The sequence below is a fragment of the Scatophagus argus genome, chromosome 7 (assembly GCF_020382885.2).
Source record: "Scatophagus argus isolate fScaArg1 chromosome 7, fScaArg1.pri, whole genome shotgun sequence".
NCBI lineage: Eukaryota > Metazoa > Chordata > Actinopteri > Scatophagidae > Scatophagus > Scatophagus argus.
The window spans coordinates 9,321,536-9,341,107 of record NC_058499.1 but is presented as its reverse complement, the minus strand read 5'-3'; the positions used below and the strand labels follow the sequence as shown (position 1 = coordinate 9,341,107).

The window sequence follows — 19,572 nt, the reverse complement described above, 5'->3', positions numbered from 1 at the left end:
ACAACAAGTGCGTTATTCCTTCTTTGGTTCCAATAAGATAACATTTATTCAAATGAATGAACGCAATATACGTATAAAAACCTTTATAATCTTTGCACAGCATTCTCCATAACAAATATAAAATATTTCCAAGAATAAAATAAAAAAAAACAACAAACACAGACACAGACGCACTAAACTTCAGTGATCCCAGAGATAAAAACAGCAGTGGACCTCAGTCAGGGGGTCACAAGTTCTTACTGAAACATAGACAACAACCTTGTCTACTAATTTCAACCAATCGCACGGCTGTGAGCCTCACTGAAATTTAAAACCAAGACCTGAGGTGGCTGTATTTTTAAAAGTAGACTGAAATTTATCAAACATTGATAGAACAAAATGTTAATGTTGATGTTATGCCTAAGGTGAGAGAGCTACTAGACCAGCAGTGAGAGGAACACAAAGTCTCTTACACCACAAATTACGCAATAAAGAAACAAACATGTTTGGGAAATACACTTTCTATCATTATCTAGAGTTTTACAGGTGGTGGTGGATGGAGTTTATTACATTAGGACAGAACCAGGCTAGTCAAGCTGACAGCTGCCGGCTGTAGCTTCGTAATTACAGACAGGAGATCTTCTTATCCAACTCTGGTCAGGAAAAGCAAATAATTTCCCAATATGACAAAATCTTCCTCAACGATGTTAATGCAAAACACACACACACACACACACACACACAATGCAAGTAGCTATGAAGTTAAAGCTTTCGTCATGTAAACTGTAGATGTATTTGTGTATTAAAGGCACTATTTGCTGAGCTAACCAAACTTGTCCATTCAGTTTGAAGTTCATGTCCTTACCTCACTTCATACCTGCCTTCTCTTTGTCATTTCTGTTGGCTGAATGGACTGTCAAAGCCGCTGTCCTGCTGGCGCTGTCTCAACTCAAAGAACAGAGGCCTGGAACAAACTCCATGCTGCTTCTCAGCCTCAGAGCCCGGTGTGGGCTCTCTGTGTATGCTCATCTTTGTCTGGGTGTGAGGCGTCTTCTTGGCAATTTCATTATAAACAGTCATGTCAGAAAGATCTGGGGTGAGGCCACCAAACTCTCCCAAGTCACTTACTGACGCAGCAGAGACAGAAAACGGCTTCACTGGTTCTACTTTCCTGCCCGGGTAGGAGAGTCTGGAAACCTGTAATCCTGTGTCCGAGCCATTACTGGTCACGCTCCAGTCGGTCCGTTTCCCGTCTCTGACAGGAGCCTCCTGGATGAGGAAGGGTTTGTCCTGTTGCTCTGAGTCGGCGCGGTCGTCCGCTTCGTGGTCAAGTCCCTGAAGGTACAGCTCCCTGCTTTTACTCCTCACGGACACGTTGACGAACTCCACCTGGGATGGAAAAGCCATCTGTTGAGAAGGCTTGGAAGAGCGGAGATGTGCCTGAGCAGCAGTTTGGGGTTTCAGCCCTGCATCCACAGAGACTTCCTCCTTCCCAGAAGCAGAAAAGTCCCGGTGACTCAGAGGTTTGGTCCTCACAGTGGCACTTTGTTTCTGCTCTGCACCAGCGTAGGTCTTTTCCCTGAGGGTTCTCTCCTCTGGCCTGGTGTCAGGGAGCTCAGCAAGTTTTGAAGGCTTGTTATTGGAACCTGTCTGTTGTTCTGGAGGGCGTTCGGCTGTGGACAAAGCCATCAAACAACCCATCATTACACACACACACACACAAAAAAAAAGCAATCCACACATTTTGATATTTTTGAAACAAAAGAATAAAAAACCAAAACACTAAACCAGCTCTGCACAATAGGACTCACTCTGTAAACTATAGTTCTTTCCAGATTTATGTTTGACAGGTGTCTCCAGCACTTTAGCCATGGCCGCCAGCTTGCTTGCTGCGTTCATTATTTTCTTTTCAGCTCTGCAGAAGACAGACAGAAAGATCCATACAATTAGTCCGAGGAGTCATGATGAAGCAAGCAAGCAAACAAGTTCAGGACAAAGATGGCCTCTTGCCCTGTGGTCTTTCCTCCGTCCTCCAGTAACTCCTGCAGACAGGTGAGATAATAGCGACGCATCTTTCTGGCAGTGTCCTGCCTCTCCCGCTGCACCTCCGTGTGGATCATCGCCGCCGCTCGCTCCCGGCTCTCCTGAAGGTAACGCAGCATATCGCCTGCCACGTAAATAAAAAAGTGCATATTTACAAGTGAGGAAGTAACAAATACGTAGTACGGTACAGGACCACACATATACTGCAGAAACAGTATGTGTTTTTGTCTGTATAAACTAACCTCTGATCTTTTCTACAGTCATTAGGTATTGCTGCTTCATCTCCTCGAGGCCTTGCTGGAGACTTTGTTGGTTATCAGAACTCCTGTAAGCAATAATGCATTTGTTGGCATCATTTTGTTGCATTTGTTGTTTATGATTTTGGACAAACTAGGCATGTAACAGTAAACAGACTAACAAAATCGGGAAAAAAACAGCTGGGGGCAACAATATCTCATGCAGTTGGATGGCATTGATCTAAAGATAAGAAATGCTAAACACCGAACAAACCCTGAGGATTCTTTGGCTTTCTTCACTTCCTCTAGCTGCTGCAGATGTTCCTCCTTTGCCTTTTGTAGGCTACTTTCATGCTCGTCTGCAACAAAACAGTGTTATTGATCATCAATACAGACTTAGAGACACAGTGAGGACTGAGTTTATGAAACATTCAGGTGCATTAAATACCTTTCAGATGCTGCATGGCAGTTTTGTGCTCTCGAACACTGTGCTGGAGTTGACGACAGGCCTTCTCCAAGTGTCTCTGGAGCTCCTGGATCTTCTTCTGCAGCTTACTTACAGTCTCAGCACACTCCTTCCTGCAACAAGGCTGCTCCTTCCTCTGAGGCAAAGAGCCTGGAAACAGTGGACAGTGTAGTCATGTTAACTATACTTTGTCCGATCAAAATAATTAAGACTGCATGTAGAAAGCTTTCACTATGATCTGCCTAGGGAGGAAAATTACAGCAAATGACATACTTTGCACTTTTTCGATTTCCCTTTCGTGCTGCTGCTGTGTTTCTTTCAACACGCGGCTCAGTCTCTCCTCACTTATCTGTGGGGGAATAAATGAAACTGTAAAGAGAAAAGCAGCCTACAAACATTGTGCCACATAATATAATAAAAACAGGACATTGAGATACCTTCGTAACTGAATACTACAGCATGTGATCATGGCAGCACTTCTTGTGATAAAGCAAAAGGAGAGGCTGTCCGCACACTGAGCTGTACTTGGAAGTTGAAACGTTGCATTCATGAAAACTCTGGAGCTTACAAAGTGTGGACAGCTTCTCCTTTTGCTTTGTTACTGCTTTTGTTGTGAACCCAACTGGATGTGAACTAAGGATGAGCAATATCATGATTTTTCATTGTCAGTGATCTTGAAGGTGCTTGCAATCTGCTTTGCATATGAGATTGATGCATTTAATGTCCTCAGCTTCCGTTTCCAAACTTTACAGAACCTTACTGACTAGCACCTATTAAAGCAAACACGAAGCCACTCTTGTTTGCTCTTTTTGTATCATAACATTGTAACCTTTGCCCTCTGCAGACTCAGAAATCTAATCGCTGAGCAGAGTCAGTCCTCCTAAATGATTAACAGATAAAGTCACTTATTTCATCTTTAGATGACCGATAATCCAATAACTACTCACTTTCTTCCATTCCACCTTGGCTTGAGATACTGCTCTGCTGACTATGTTTTTGCATGACATTTGGATAATGTGTGTTATTGTGCCCTCTGATGTGGCCCCGCTGGTCCTCCTGATGTCTTCAGTGCCCCGCTGATCTGTTTTGGGATCCCTGAGAAGTTGTGCCTGGACCTCTGCCAGACTACTCTGAAGCTCTGCTACTAACTCATCTCTCATCTGCTGTCTCTGAGTCTGCTCTTTCTCTGCACGCTGACGTCTCCACTCCTCCTCTCGAGCGTCCAGAGTCTGTTGTAGCCTGGCCTCCATCTGCAGAAGCAGCTCCTTCTTGTGGAGGTGTGCATCCTCTTTGGCCTGCTGCAAAGCCTCCTCCAGCTTTTCACGCTGCTCTTGCAGCTTGACTTTGTACACCTGCTCACTGCGGACCTGGATGACAGAGATCTCCTGTTGTTTGTCTCGGTTCCAGACTGATCTAGCTCCGGCCAGCTCAGCCTTCAGCAGGGCAGCTTGCTCTCTCTTCACTTGCTCCAACTGAGTCTGGAGAGCTGCCACCTCCTCTTGGAGCTCCTCCACCCTCTGGGTTCCAGAGTTCTGTTCCTCCAGCTGGTTCTTTTGCTTCTGAAGCCACTGCTCCTCTGCCTCTCTCAGCGCCTGGGACACCTGACATGTTTAAATTAAAATATAAATCATCGGAAAAGAAAGGCCAGTTGACAGCAGTGACACTTTTCTAACTCACAAAGATAAAACCCTGTCATACTTGTTGTTCCGTGTACTTCTCCTGTAGTTCTTCCCATTTCTTCCTCTCTATTTGGAGAGAGGCTTCGTATTCTGGTAATGAAGTCAAATCCTCAATCCAGCGATTGTAGGCCCTCATTACTGCACCTTCAACCTGAAACACCAGCACATTTATGTTTGGGGAATAGAAATGCCTTGTTGGAAAAGAGCTGTGTCACGCATCTGGACAAAAATCTTAAAGAGGTGTAATCATACAGCCTTAGCAAGTGGGCTGATTCCAAATGGTGACGGTAGAGTACGTTAAAGCACTTTGGCTCACTAGTGCAGTGCAAAAAAGAAAAAAACTTCTGACCTGTCTGGCCATGTCCTCCAGGTGTTTCTCGTGTAACTCTTGCTGGGTTTGTTTCCTGGCTTCTTCCACAGCCTTGCGTTTGACTTTGTCAGCGTCCAGTAGCAGCTGTTGTTTCTGGGCAACGAGCCTGGAGTCCAGCTCCTCAGCAGTAATTGTCCCACTGCTTGCCTCATTCTCATCTGACTGACAGGTTGCCTCAGCAGTCTCTTTGCATTTCTCTCTCCTAGCATCCCCCAGCCTCTGGTCCCAGGTCTTCTCCATCTGCACAGAAGCAGTAAAAACGTTCAGGTCTGACATAAAATTCTCACTAAGGAGTTGAGGAAGTGGACAGTAATTATGGGAAAATCACACCTTTTGTAGTTCCTCCTCCCAAGCAGCTTTGGCCAAGGCTACATGAGAGGTCACCTGCAGCTGGATCTCAGTCTCCTTTTCTTTGGACCAGAGAGCTTTGAGCTGATTTATTGAGTATTGATGCTGAGCCTCAAGCTCAGCCCTGAGCTTCTCCATAGCTGTAACATGCTCCTCTGTAATGTTTTGCTGAATGAGAATGAGAATGAGAACAAAAACATTAATTATTCTCAATCCACAGGTAACATATGCTGGATCCAGGCAACTTTATCACAGAGAAACACATTTGTGAAATACGGCATACAGGAACAGAACAATTCAAAGTAAATTGTGCTCATGGTTTGATGAGTTTAAGAACAAGGTCCAGTTGCTTCTGGTATTGTGAAACCATTCTCAGATCATGTATACCTCATTTTTTTTCTTCAAAGCCTCCACCTCCATCTCCCTATTGCGTATGTGTTCCTCAAGCAGATCCTTGTCCTTGCAGACAGATATGTAACACTCTTGCACAGCCAGCATCTTATCACTGGCTTCAGACAGTTGGGTCCTGCGGTAAAGTAATGAGTTCTGTAAATGAGCTTCAGAGTTTTCAGGTAACTTCAGTTCTCGGTGACATCTGCAGAGGACTTACTCTAACTGTTGGACCTGCTGCTGGTGCTGTGCAGTCAGCTGTTCAACCTGAGCGTCATGTTCCAGCATGAGCTCGGTTCTGATCTGGTTCACCACGTCGTCCCTGTACTGCTGGTGAATCCGCTCAGTTCTCCATGAAGAAACAGAAACGTATTAGAATACACACACACAATAATTTAAGGTGAAGAAACAACAAAATATAATCTTATTAATCCTCCATGCCTTACCTCGCAGACGCCTCCTGCTTCTCTTGGTCCAGTTCTTGGATCATCTCTCTCATTTTGGTGCAAAGCTCCCTGTTAGCAGACCTCACCTTCTCCTCACTCTGTTCAAGCTCCTTATTCTTCTTTTCTAACAGCTGAAGTTTGGACAGAATGCCAATATTTGATCAGTGTTTTTATATATATATATATATATATATAAAAAAAAACAACAACAAAACATAACTGAATTGACCATAAACTACAACCAACCTCCACTTGTTCCTGCAAGTGTCGTTTGTCCTCCTGTAGCCTCATGAACTCTTTCTGAGACTCTCCAGTTAAATCTAGCTGTTTCAGCTGACTGGTTTCTCTGACCTGTAAACAAACAAAGCAAGTTTTTAATATTCACAGTTTGTACAAGAGCCATTAAATGTCTTAATCTCTTCTCTCTCTTCTTTTTAGAGCACAACTGAAAAGTGCTGTCAGAAAACATGCAAGAACATAAAACCTTTAGGTTGATACGTTTGAATAGTTTTACTATCTTTCCTGAATCATTTGGCCATTTTTCCCTCTTCTGTTTTTGGAAACCAAATCAATCAGTCCACCTAAAAATTAAAAGTTCATCTGGCCAAGTTCTCACCGAAGAGCTGAGCTGAGCTTCGTCCAACTGGGTCTGCAGTTCGTTCACTCGACTCTGACAGAGCTGGAGCTCCTGCTGCAGCTGACTGATCTTCTGCCGCTTCCCCTTCAGACTACACAGACAGCGCTGCATCTCCACTCGCAGCAGCCGCAAAGCTTCATCTTTGGGCAGCTTGGAGTCTGACAGGTGAGTCAGGGCAGTACTGACCAAAGAGCAGGAACAGATTTTGACAGTTATTGACAGAAGTGGTGATAATTAAGTAGAAATACTGCAAGTTGGCAAAGTTGATTATGACACTGACTCTGCCACATAATCATGGTGTACCTGTGAAGCAGGCCATTTTTCCTGTTGGTTTTTTTTAGTCCTAAATCCATACAGGATTCTGACATGTGGTTCTCCCAGTCCTCGCTCACATCTAATGCAATAACACCATGTTTCACAGCACTTTCATACAGAGTGATCTGCTCCTTCAAGTCGGACAGATCCTCCTGAAGGAAAAATACAAAAGATCGAAAGTTTAATCAACCAGCTTTATGGACATTTTAAATAATATAGTAATAATAAGTAATGTTTTGAGAGTGGTTCCAATCTGGGACAGAAAAATCAGAGAGCAAACCTGTAAGACTTTGTTCATGTCTTCGCTCAGTGCCTTGGCTGATTGAGCCTGCTGTAGTTTGATTTGCATCTGAGTCATCTCCTGAACTGAACCTGAAGGAAGCAAAAACCCGAGAGAAGAAATGATTATTTGGAAAGAGTATATTAAACACATGCGCATGAAAGTTGCTCATTAATGTTCTGCGATTCCTTCTCAATGCAAGCACATGAAATACAAAAATGTGGTTGTAGCCACTCACTTGTCTGCAGCAGCTTGGCACATTGTTGTTGACTCTCCTCCAGACGCTGACTGAGGGTGTTAACGACTCTGGCCCTCTCCAGTTGCTCCTCTTCTCTCTGGTTCTCCAGCTGCTTCACCTGCTCTCGTAACCTCTGACCAACATCAATCTGAAAGCAACAAAACAACACAGGAGTTTACTGTCTGCAGGTGACGAAGGATCCAATCAGACGGTGTGCAGGTTTTGCACTGAGAGGCATCTTTTCCCACTTGATTTCCACTGACACTAAGCTTTCTGTCCACTGCTTATGCACCAAAAGCGCCTTGCAATTTAGATGTCCGGAGCGTCTCGGGTTTTTACAGAAGCCCCCTGAGCATCTCTAGTTAAAAAACAACTTCAACTCACAGCAGAGAAGCACATGAAACGCTGGTGGCGGCTCTTACTTTATGATTTTATCAACTGTAGTTACCATGACTTAAAGGGAAAAAAGCAGGCCTGAAGGGAAGTTAGTGAAGCAAAATATCTATAGCTAAAAAAAAAGAAGGTACAGATACAGATACGGCAGGCTAAGACTGCAAAATACACTGTGTCTGATCAGACCGTGAGACTCTCTGTGGACTTTTGTCTAACTAGATATCAAAGCTATCGAAGATATCGTGTAGATTCATTAATTGAATCTTTTATTGCTGCATCCTGTGATAGAAACACTACAGACCTGTTCGTTCAGAGTCTGGGAAGTGGAGTCCAGTTTCTGCTGTAGTGTCAGCACCGCGGCATCATGCTGCTCCTTTATGACAGCGAGGTCTCTGTCATGCTGCTCTCGCGCTCTGGACAGGGTGTCAGAGCGACAGAGATCCAACATCTGCTGCTTCATGCTGTCCACTGCAGCCTCGGCCACCCTCTGCTTCTTCATATTCTGCAAACGAAATAAAACTACTGTACACACTAACAATATGCAAGTAAAATCGAAGATCTGTTGGTCTCTTTGAGAATACATAGAGAATATAATTTCGTATCAGACTTGTTATTTCAGTAGAGCTGACGCTGCTTTCGAATACATTAAATAAATCCTGCATATATTTGATTATTGCCTTCTTTTGTGTTTACAAGTTTGTTCCTTATTTACTGATAATCTAGTGTGTTGCATGCCGTCTTGTAGATTGCTTTAAACAATTAAAAAGCTGAGAAGGGGGAAAACAGCAATGCGTGTCAGTAGCACATACCTCCTGGTCTCTCTCAGTAAGAATCATAATTTGCTGCTCCATGGCCTTCAATTTGTTTTGCATTTGACCTTCTCTGTCCTTTGCCTCTTCAACCAATCGACTCGACTCCTTTAGACTTACTGTTAGGCCATCCTTCTCATCTAGTGATGATAAACACAACTATGTTTAGTTCACACGAGCAGCACATCAAACAAAGGCCAGTGAAGGACTCTATTAAAAGCCACAAGGGGGCGTATGCTGTATACAGTGCACACAAGTAAAGACATACTGTATCCCATTTTAGTTCCATCTACCAATCTCTAACAGTGTCACAGATTAACCAGTCTATTTTAATGATATATTGAAAAAACAAAACATAATTGGAAAGTTTAATTGTAAAACACAATTTAAACACAAAAAACACAAACATTATTAACTAAAAGAGAGGATTCAGGGTGGCCTACAGTTAAAGATTTATTCATTCCAAGTTCAAGCAAATGGTTTAATTTACACAGCAGACTTTAGCTTTGAAATGCATGTAGGTAAGAGAGAACAATAAATCATGACTTTGAATGACATTAAATTTCAATCTTGAAAGAAGCACCAAATTAGTACAATCCCTTTACCGTTCATGGCCTGTGCACTGCAATAAACAGCACTTCTTCTCCGTCATTTTGAGACTAAAAACTGCGTGACACACACCTCTGACAATTGCAAGCTGATGCTCGGTGTATCTCAAATTACGCCTCAAATCCTCCAGTTTTCGCTCCAAGTCCTCAATCTGCCTCTGCTGAGCTTTGTTTAAAATCTGCAGCTGGACAACCTGTTCCCTGTCGGCAGTTTCTGAAACGCAGCGCAAAATTTCTTTTCAACACATCACTCACTTCACCTTATCTAAACAGTGTGAAGACATTTTAATTTTCATCATCTCAGTGGGTCAATGTGAATCAATAACAGTTTAGGTTTCTAGTTTAATAACGGTGAACAAGTGCCATCAAGCAAGGACTCTCAGTAATGAAATCCAAGACAGGAATAGTGTTTAAGTAGTATTAAATTAAGGAAAGTATTACAGCCACTTAAAATTAACTTAAAAATCCTGCAGCTTGGCTAAAACAGTTTTTGTTTAGAAACAAAATAATGAATCCATGTTTCCTGTCAGATTTACCTTACAGGTGCTCTGGTAAGTTTGTTTTGTCTGTAGGCTGATGAATTTCAGCAGTAAACTTACATGTTGCTGATCTGACATGATAGTGTTGACAACCTACTGCTGTTATTACAGTACGGTTAGTTACATGTTACTGTACTCCTGTGCTATTAGTCCAGGAACTAAATGTAAGACTGTAAGACTCACGTTGTGTTGAGTCCAGGAATTCTCTTTGCAGATGGTCAAGTTGGCCTTCCTGGTGAGCAGCCTGTGAGTTAAAAATGTTTGGCTGATGGGCAGGATGCTGAGGATTGTAGGTGGCCTTGTACTGATCCACAACCCGGTTGCCCGGTCCAGACATTGAATCCTGCAAAAACACACAATGCAGTATGTTTAAAACAAAAATATCATTGTGTTCAATAACAAGAATAAGTCACAGCAAAGCTGCACAATTAAACAACAATCTCAAATATGCAGAAACAGATGGATTTCCAAATAAGATTGCAGGACTGTTCATTTCAAGTTAGGAAAAATACAGGCAAACATATATATAAATATTTCATACACAAGGAAATGGATTTGAAATAGAATGTATAATATACAAATATAGAAAATGTAATAAAATACAATTGAAAACAAACATCAAGCCTGTTAAATAAGCTTTAAGATCATTGAAGAGTAAGAGAAACAATCACTGCAATGAACCACCAGTAACTATACTGAAATTTGGGTCATCTGCAGCACCAAAACAGACCAAACATAAAACTCCACTCACTTGGAAACAGTTTCTGGCATTGTTGTTATCCCCGTAGTTTTGGTTGTCTCTACGTCCTCCTTCTCCATTGTACACTGCAGCATTATTAGTGCCCTGATGGTATGCTTTAGACTCATACTCTTCATTGGTCGATTTTTCTGTGTCCACGCTGGTATATGAATAATCTCCCTGGGTGAACTGATGATCCTGCTGGTTCCAGATGTGAGGCAGAGGTTGACTTTGAGGATGACCCCGATGTCCATTGTTCTGAGCACCTCCATCATCATAAGAGTACTCATCATGAGAGCCTTGGTCATAGTCAACTTCATAGTTCTTCAAAGCGATGTTGAGAGAAATAAGAGATTCATTTTCTTTCCATTAGAAGCTCAGACAACAAAATGTATCACTGAAAACAAACTAACAGCATACCTGTTTATGGTGGGTTGGTCTTGGATGAACTGACCATTGTGGAGTCCATGTGGACTGTGGGCTGAGTGGCAAAAGAAGTATTATTATTATTATTATTATTATTATTATACAATGCCATTGGGTATGTCAGATTGTATATGACCATACCAAACATCCTCTAAATCTGAGATCACTAATAAATAAATGTGTGTCACCTGTTGCCAGTGTTTTTATTGCTGCAGGTGGAGTACTCCAGCTCTGGGGAGGAGGAGTCTCGGCTGTCCTCCAGCATGTCATCGGGCAGATCTGTGAGCAGTTTCTGCAGCTACAGAAAAATAGCAGATGGAAATGAGTCACCACCATTGCTCCAAGTTGTAAAGTTACACAGGAAAAGAAGAGAGTCAAATACTGACAGCTCAGGGGAAGAATATGTCAGGAGGTTCTTTTGTAGAGTTTTAAAAAATGGGTTAAACCAAAATTCTAATATCTACAGAATAATCAGTCTCAGTGAGGATGATAAAAACATTTTGTACAGAATTTAGTGTTCACAATCATTTTATTCCTGTATGTCTTTTTATAGCATGTATTAACAACATAATATTAATTCATTCATGTAATTTATCAAATTAAATTTCCTTAAAGTTGCTGCTTTTAGGTTTTTGGATTAATCAGTAATAGAGTTAATCATTATTTGCAGCCCCAATTTTAATAAACTCTATTTTGTATTAAATATCCTAATTATTCTTTTGGTCAAGATATACAAACACAAACTGAGAAACAAAACACTGACAAAAAATGTCTTTCTCTGTCAAAACATCTTCGTTCTCAATGGCAAATCCTCCTCTGCGTCAGTAACAGATTGACAGGACTTAATTTACAACCAGCCATGGAACAAGCAGAGCCAGCTGGACTTACTTCCCACAAGGACCGCTGAATATTCTGTAAATCCTCCACTGTCTCCACAAGCGAAGGACCCATATTTCCCCACTTTTAACATTTAAGAGGCACTCCTACTTCAGCTGTGAAGCCACATGATAACCACTGAGCCTAATCTTCTGTCTGCAGAGTTTCTGTGTGAAACATCCAAAGCGTGTTTGGCATGTCGTCAGCTCCCTGCGGTATTGCTGCGTTTTCCTCCCAAAGAACTCCATTGTTTCGACAAAACATACAGCAATGTTAACTGGAGCAGAAACATTCCAGTTACTGGTGGCAAACATTTTCCACTTGACCAACTTGAATACAATACATAAGCTACAGCAAAAGGAAAAAAAAACTATCCATTCAGGATAAATATTCTTCCAAAGTCCAAATCTTGTGAGCGTCGCAGCCCACTGGAAAAACAATCAGTAACAGTTTCTTCATGATCACTCTATGAAGGAACAAGCGAGGTCAAGCACAGTAACAGGGTAACCTAAATAGAGAGAAAGTAGGAAAATCACAGGGCAGAGCCAGTTTCAGTGTGACACACCTGGCAGGAGGCCTTTTCCCTCAGCCAATAATAGCTCAGGCTAATGGCGTAACAGATTGTAGGCGTGAGTAATAATGCAGCATGCCTGTCTAGCTGTGAAAATAGGGTGTGAAATTCAAATAGTGCAAACTTCAAATGCTTCCCCAAGCAACAACACTGACACAGAAAAACAAACAAGGACCTGGCAAATGTAATGTATAAGTATGTTTGTAAATACGTGAACATAACAACACTAGACAAGTAATGCCTAGAGGAGTAACATATAAATGCGACAGATTATCGTTTCATTATTCAAGCATGTCCTGGATATATTTTGTCATCTGACATGTTGGATAACGGATGCTTGAATCATAGTGATGATCGGGAAAATCAGTGTATCGTTAAAATTGACGGGAAATAGAAGAAACAACTGGAACAAATGAAACTGCAACACAAAACGTTATCCCAACAACTTCACAATGCAGTCTATACCTCTTGCTCTCTTGCGTAGTCCTCCTGGTCGTATTCTTCTTCATCATGTTGGGTTTGGAGAGCAGCACTGTCAAAATCAATCGACATGATGCAAAGTCTACCCCAGAAGAGGTACAAACAAACATCAGAGAGGAAAACTCACAAACAAGGGTAAGGTGTTTGTTAGGTACGTTTAATGCTAGCATAAGCTATAGGATGTAACGTTGGTTTTATTGCAAGGTAGCTAAACTTTCACCACCGCACTGATTTGTGCCAGTCAAAACAGACACACAGCATTAGCATTAGCTTACCTGTTGGCATACACGAGACAGATGTTTCTTTTGTTGAGCGGCTTATTCCGTTATTTGAGTCACTTTATTAACTGCTAGCTACACCGATGTTTACATTACAAAGCAGTGAGGCCGGCTAACTAGAGTTAGCGATGCTAGCTTGTTTTAGCTACAACCAGCCCCAATCTAAAAGGTATCATGGCCATGCTTTAAAAAACCTACGACCGATGCGTTCGATCAGTGGTGCAGATTCGTTAGCCAATAAAAAGTTTAATGCCAGTTGGCGTGTAATTTGGCCAAGCAGTAAACTTTGTGTGGTACAAAGCTAATTCGGGCTCGCCGGTTGGACGTTGTCTTTAAGACCCTCAGACTCGCCCACTTTGAAAACTCGCGCGCAACGGCAGCGCCAAAGCAATGAAGGCAGAACACGTACACAGTGACTACACATGAGTCTTATATCACCATAAATTATATTATTTCAATAAAAGACGCATATACTAGTTTGGCATACATTCTCCGTAACAAAACATGCGTGTTATAGGCTATTTCAAAACCATTTTTGTTCTTGCTGCCACGCTAACCCCGGAACTGAAGCTATCTACGCATCCATGGCAACGGTTTCCCTGGAATCATGGGAAATGTAGTCGCCATATTTACTGAACCCGACCAGAGACGATCAAGCACACGAATCCCCATCTTGTGGTAAAATAGTGACATGGCAGTAGTGTCCTTAAATAGTCTGATCACAACATAATCTTGCGGGAACACTTCATGACTTAATTTTTGATTTCAAATCTTTAATCTTTAAAGCGAAAAATATTAGAAATGAAGTTAATTTAAACATTCGTATAATACATGAAAATATGTACATTTTGCTACATTTTTTAAATAGTCACTACATATACAACATAGTAGTCATGCAAAACAAAAAAAGGATATAGGAATAATATTTTGTACAAACCAGGGGTCATCAAGTGCCAGTGAGGTCTATTTGGCCAAGTCAAGTAAATTTTTAGGATTTAAAATCTTTGCTTTTTATTCTTTAAATCTATGATAAAGGCGTCAGTTTTTGTGAGTTTGTGGTACATTTAAATTAATGGACGTTAAATCTGTGATGAATTCTCAACTGACGCAGTGACGTCATCCTCACGCGCTCCGCTTCACACTCCTCCCATACGCACTTCCGTGTTTTTGCCGCTGCAGCCTCAACTGTTTCAGAGTCAGCTCCCTTGTAACAAACAGGAACTTAACAGCATTAAACTGTACCGAACTCGTGGTATTAGAGCTGACCTCAGTTCAGTGATTTGTATCCGGGATCCTCGGGTTACAGTCAGCTGATTGTGGCCAGGATATAGCAAAAGCTTTGAGCTCCACTGTCTGACTGCAAGAAGCACAATCATATTTGTTTAAAACTGGCAGAAATGGCCACAAACCCGCCCAAGTTAAGGACTGCAATTATGGCCAATGCAAGGTGAGTAGCAGTCATTGAGATGTGGATTACAACAAACATGTAGCCTACTCTGTTTGATACTCACTTCATTTCTTAATCTATAATTTCTTACAGACTGCAAAACTTGAAAAACACTTTTGAAACAAAGTATGGTGAATCTCCTCTTTTCTATGCATGTGCTCCTGGAAGGGTAAATCTCATAGGTAATTTCATTTTATTCGCTTAAAAGGCTTAAAAGTTTCTCATATCTTTGAAAAAGGACTTATGTTCCCATACATTTTTATTGCTTTTGCAATCTTCAAGAACTTTTTATGTTATTATTCATCATAGATGAATGTCTTCTGCTACCAAAAGGGTCATCTTTAACATCTGTATTGTTTTTAGAAAGTGTTCAAAGGACTTACAGCCATTCTAAGAAGAAGAAAATAACTGAGAGACGTACAGTTTAATTAAGGGAAAGTATTTTAAATTAAGGACATTCAATATAAGATATTCACAGCTTTAGTCCACAAGTCTTGGATGTAGTGTCAAACCCATGGCAGTTAAATCATTTAGTCTCTTCTCTGGTAAAATGCTTTGTATATATCTATTACCTTTCAATTTTTTTAATATTTAACAGGAGAGCACATCGACTACTGTGGCTACTCTGTTCTTCCAATGGCTATTGAACAAAATATCCTTGCAGCCGTCTCAGTAAACAATTCAGGGACAATCGTGCTGGCCAACACAAATCCTCAGTACAAGTAAGGCTTGACCACCCATCATCGTTTACTTCTTACATTCAGCTTGTGTAATTACGTCAGGAGCTTTAAATGCATGTGCAGTATCGTCTGTTTTCACGATGTTTGTCGCTTTGCAGGGATTTTACCGTGTCGTGTTCAGAGGACATCGCCATAGACAGAGAGAATCCAAAGTGGCATTATTATTTTCTCTGTGGAGTCAAAGGTATTCAGGTAAGATGTGTGTTTGGTTCTGCTTATCCTTCAGTCATGACAAGGGTAGCAGTTGGTATGCAATACTGCTTTAACCTTCTTGTTGTGTATTATTACAGGAGAAGTTTGAGATCGCTCATTTAGCAGGGATGTCATGTGTCGTAGATGGAACCATTCCTCCAAGCTCTGGCCTGTCCAGTTCCAGTGCCTTAGTTTGTTGTGCCGGACTTGTTACAATGGAGGCAAATCAAAAGTCCCTCTCCAAGGTAAAATGCTTTAGTATAGTACACATTATATATTCACAAAAGAAAAAGTGCTATGCAAACTTTGGCAGTCAAAATGTTAAAAAATTAAAAATCACTTTACAAGCAAATGTGACTTTAAAGCGAACCGTTAATGTGCTCCAGTTTCAATAGTCCTCAATATAAGAGAATATTAGTCATTTCATTACACTTTTTCTTGTTTTAATCTTCCAGACAGCACTGGCTGAGATATGTGCCAAATGTGAGCGCTACATTGGCACAGAGGGAGGGGGCATGGACCAGTCCATTTCATTCCTGGCAGAGAGAGGAAAGGTATGCACACTCTCCTTTCAGTATATCAGCTCTAACAAGTAGTGCAAGTTGTTCGGAGTCAGGTAATACAATCAGCAATTGTCTGGAATAATGGTTTGTTTCATGGAGTTTGTTGTTCCTGAACATTTTCTATGTAGTCACCGCTTATTAATTGTATTTTTTATTTATTTATTTTTGTCTGGCAGGCAAAGCTGATTGAGTTCCAGCCTCTGCGAGCCACTGATGTCAAGCTCCCTGATGGGGCCGTGTTTGTGATCTCCAGCTGCTGCGTGGAGATGAACAAAGCTGCTTCGTCTCACTTCAACATCCGTGTGGTCGAGTGTCGGATCGCCACAAAGGTAACGTGATCTTGTCCTGAAGCTGTGCTCAAAGGATGATTTATGGGACAGGAAAAACAGTTAAAATTTTCAAGAGGAATTTTTACGCTACAGGTTTTGTACCACGTCCCCCTCTCTCATTTAGATTGTTCTCTGTTTGTTTCCAGTTGTGGAATGCTCAGTTTATCAATACCTGTATCGCTTCTTTTTTAATTAATCAAATCAAACAAATTGATAAGGTAAAATAATTGTTTATCTTCCTTATGTGTCATAGTACATTTTGTTTTTTGTGTTACTGTGCTTGTTTGAAGCTGTAAGCCTCTTTATTCGGTTTGAGTCAGAAGAACACTGCCTTAAAGCATTATTTTAATATTATTATTGCTGTTGCTTAATATAATATTGCTATTTTTTGTGGATTTAACATGGTGAAACAACGTAGTTAAAACCAGGAGAGTGCATTCATCTCGTGCAAATATATTTAAATATGAATAAAGCTTAAGTGGACAACATAGTCAATGGGAACATGAACATCAAGTGCCTTGTGTGTGAGTGAAGAATGTATCACTCCATCAGTGTTGATTTAAAAAAATTTCATTCAGATGCTGGCCCAGGCGCGCGGTCTGGACTCGAGCAGGTTGTTGAAGCTGGCCCAGGTTCAGACGGAGCTGAAGGCCTCCCTGGAGGACATGCTGACTCTGGTGGACGACGTGCTGCACCCTGAGCCATACAGCCGAGAGGAGATCTGCGTGGCGCTGGGCATCACCTCCGAGCAGTTTTCCTCAGAGCTGCTGAGCGCTAACACCCAGCATGGTGAGCAACATCTGTTTATTCATCCATCCATTTTCTATACCGCTTATCCGGAGAGCTGGAGCCTCGACCCGAGCTGACTACGGGCGAGAGGCGGGGTTCACCCTGGACTGGTCGCCAGTCAATCGCAGGGCCAACACACAAAGACAGACAACCACACACTCTCACACTCACACCTAGGGGCAATGTAGAGTAGCCAATTAACCTAATGTGCATGTTTTTGGTATTGTGGGAGGAAGCCAGAGTACCTGGAGAAACCCCACGCAGGCACAGGGAGAACATGCAAACTCCACATAGAAGGGCCCAGACCGGGATTTGAACCCTCTTGTTATGAGGCGACAGTGCCAACCACTGCACCACCCCATCTGTTTATCTTTATATCTTAAACGTGAACGCTTACTGAAGCAATTAGCTGTCGTGTAAACTTTTGTCTTTTCCTCGTCGTTGTGAATTGAATGAATGAATGACTCGACTCTCTCAGTGACGCATTTCAGGCTGCACCAGCGGGCCAAGCACGTGTACGGCGAAGCTGCACGAGTGCTGCGGTTTAAGAGCGTGTGCGACTCCCAACCTGCCGAGTCCATACGACTGCTGGGAGACCTGATGAACCAGAGCCACGCAAGCTGCAGAGACCTTTATGAGTGCAGCTGCCCTGAACTGGATCAACTGGTGGACGTCTGTCTGTGAGTGTGGCTACCACAGATTTAGACTGAAGATTGGGTAAAATGAGACCTGAGGCGGTGCAGTTTTAGACATAAAAAAACTGTTTTATATAAGCTGCAGTAATTTACGAGTTGTATGGCTGAATAACCTCTCAGCTGCTCAGGCTCCTGATATTATATACTACATATAATTGCATATGTACTATATGACTTATAAATAAACTTACTAAAAAATTGTACACTAATAGGAAATGATACTGTGAGGCATTAGTTAAACTGCCTTTTTAAAAATGTAACTACTAATTAAACTTCATTTATTTATTTATTTTTTTACTAAATTGAAGTTTTTAGACAGCGTACATCAACAGCCCACTCAGATATGTTTCTGTATGAAAGCAGACTGTTTTGAGTATACTCCTCCAGTGTGAACGCGCTACATACTCAAATCCAGTTACTCGTACCACCCGCGCTCATCCTGATATGACAAGTCAAAATGTCTGCTGTGAAAAACCTATTTTGTTTTGTTTTTTTGTCCAGATTCGGCAGCGTTTACAAGCCAGTATGTACCATTAAGCATAAAGTAACAGAGCCTCAAAGTTTATTTTTTAGACACTCAATGATGAAAGTGATTGTCCACACTTACTGGAAAGTTTTACTTTAAAATTTATTCTGTTTTTATATCCATGCTAGCAGTGTGGCTATAAGGAGGGTAACGTGGACTGAAATGTCTCATCAACTCCTGAATGGATTGCAGTATAATGTGGGAATGACATTCATGGCTCTTGTGATCGTCTTACTTCTAGACTTTACTTTAGAAAAACTAGAAAAGCACTATGTAAATGCACTTCAATTACTTTGTTTCATGGCTGAATACCCACAAAAATTAATGACATTCCCATCAGCCTCAGCCGTACTTTGTGTTTAGTGAGCATTAGCAAATGCTGGCAAGCTGACATGGCCTGGCAAACTAAGATGGTGAACATGACTGTCATACCCACTCAACATCAGTAATCATCAGTCATTGGTTATATATAAGGCCCTTTGTGCCATCTCCTCCGCCATTCCTCCTAAAGTCGTGATTAAGAGTGTTGAAGGCCTTCATATGTTGGCTTGACACTTGTTTCTTGTTTCTCTTGGTCGCAGGAAGTCTGGGGCTGTGGGATCCCGGCTGACAGGAGCAGGTTGGGGAGGCTGTGCTGTCTCCATGGTTCCCAGTGAGAAGGTGGAGTCTTTCTTACAGGCAGTGAGGGAGTCCTACTACCTCCCTGATCCACGGAGAGCAGCAATGGAAAAACAGAGTTTGTTTGTGTCAAAGCCGGGTGGGGGAGCTGCAGTTTTCCTCGAGGAGTGAAATAAATCACTCGTGTCTGCTCATACAGCTGTCATTCAGTTTCAAATACGCTGCTGTGAGGAAATACATGACATTTTTTCACACCTAAACTTGAGGCAGAAGGCACTTGAAAATGACAATACAAAATATAAAACTTGCTGTGCTGTTTCTTTTTGCCTTTTTACTCTTCTCACTTTATTCTGGAATTATAAGGGCCAAAAGTTAATTTTTTCTAACAAAGGGGTTTTTTTCTGTTAAAATATGTTTTTTGAAAAAAAAAATCATGAATGTTAGGGGTTTTTGTATTAAATTGATTTTGTATCAAATTCAATAATAACAAATAAAAGAACAATCGTGTTTGATTTGTGCTACTGTAG

The 19,572-nt window shown here is 41.5% G+C and overlaps 2 protein-coding genes across 5 annotated transcripts; one reads left to right on the top strand and one right to left on the bottom strand.

Annotated features, from left to right (window-relative positions):
• Window positions 1–19: 19 nt before the first annotated feature.
• Window positions 20–14,219, bottom strand: cep152 (centrosomal protein 152). 4 transcript variants are annotated; one of them, XM_046393268.1, is made up of 29 exons: window positions 13,144–13,893; window positions 12,854–12,950; window positions 11,130–11,239; window positions 10,936–10,996; window positions 10,528–10,839; window positions 9,960–10,119; window positions 9,311–9,451; window positions 8,630–8,769; window positions 8,122–8,322; window positions 7,428–7,575; window positions 7,190–7,281; window positions 6,898–7,061; window positions 6,574–6,775; window positions 6,204–6,308; window positions 5,958–6,088; window positions 5,732–5,860; window positions 5,509–5,647; window positions 5,104–5,289; window positions 4,753–5,013; window positions 4,423–4,554; window positions 3,672–4,325; window positions 2,998–3,073; window positions 2,707–2,874; window positions 2,533–2,617; window positions 2,265–2,347; window positions 1,990–2,146; window positions 1,791–1,894; window positions 845–1,652; window positions 20–632 (listed from the first exon to the last, which is right to left on the bottom strand). In XM_046393268.1, the coding sequence occupies exons 2-28, from the start codon at window positions 12,938–12,940 to the stop codon at window positions 871–873; spliced, it is 5,010 nt and encodes a 1,669-aa protein (XP_046249224.1). In that variant the 5' UTR covers window positions 12,941–12,950; window positions 13,144–13,893; the 3' UTR covers window positions 20–632; window positions 845–870. The 4 variants fall into 4 exon arrangements, with proteins under 4 accessions (XP_046249224.1, XP_046249225.1, XP_046249223.1 ...); XM_046393269.1 differs by lacking the exon at window positions 13,144–13,893 and adding an exon at window positions 14,084–14,219 and having other exon boundaries at window positions 20–1,652; XM_046393267.1 differs by having other exon boundaries at window positions 20–1,652.
• A 96-nt stretch (window positions 14,220–14,315) lies between these two features.
• galk2 (galactokinase 2) lies at window positions 14,316–19,566 on the top strand. Its single transcript, XM_046393276.1, has 10 exons — window positions 14,316–14,593; window positions 14,687–14,775; window positions 15,192–15,315; window positions 15,432–15,525; window positions 15,624–15,770; window positions 15,981–16,079; window positions 16,265–16,417; window positions 16,996–17,206; window positions 17,685–17,886; window positions 19,009–19,566. The coding sequence occupies exons 1-10, from the start codon at window positions 14,544–14,546 to the stop codon at window positions 19,214–19,216; spliced, it is 1,377 nt and encodes a 458-aa protein (XP_046249232.1). The 5' UTR covers window positions 14,316–14,543; the 3' UTR covers window positions 19,217–19,566.
• The last annotated feature ends 6 nt before the right edge of the window (window positions 19,567–19,572 follow it).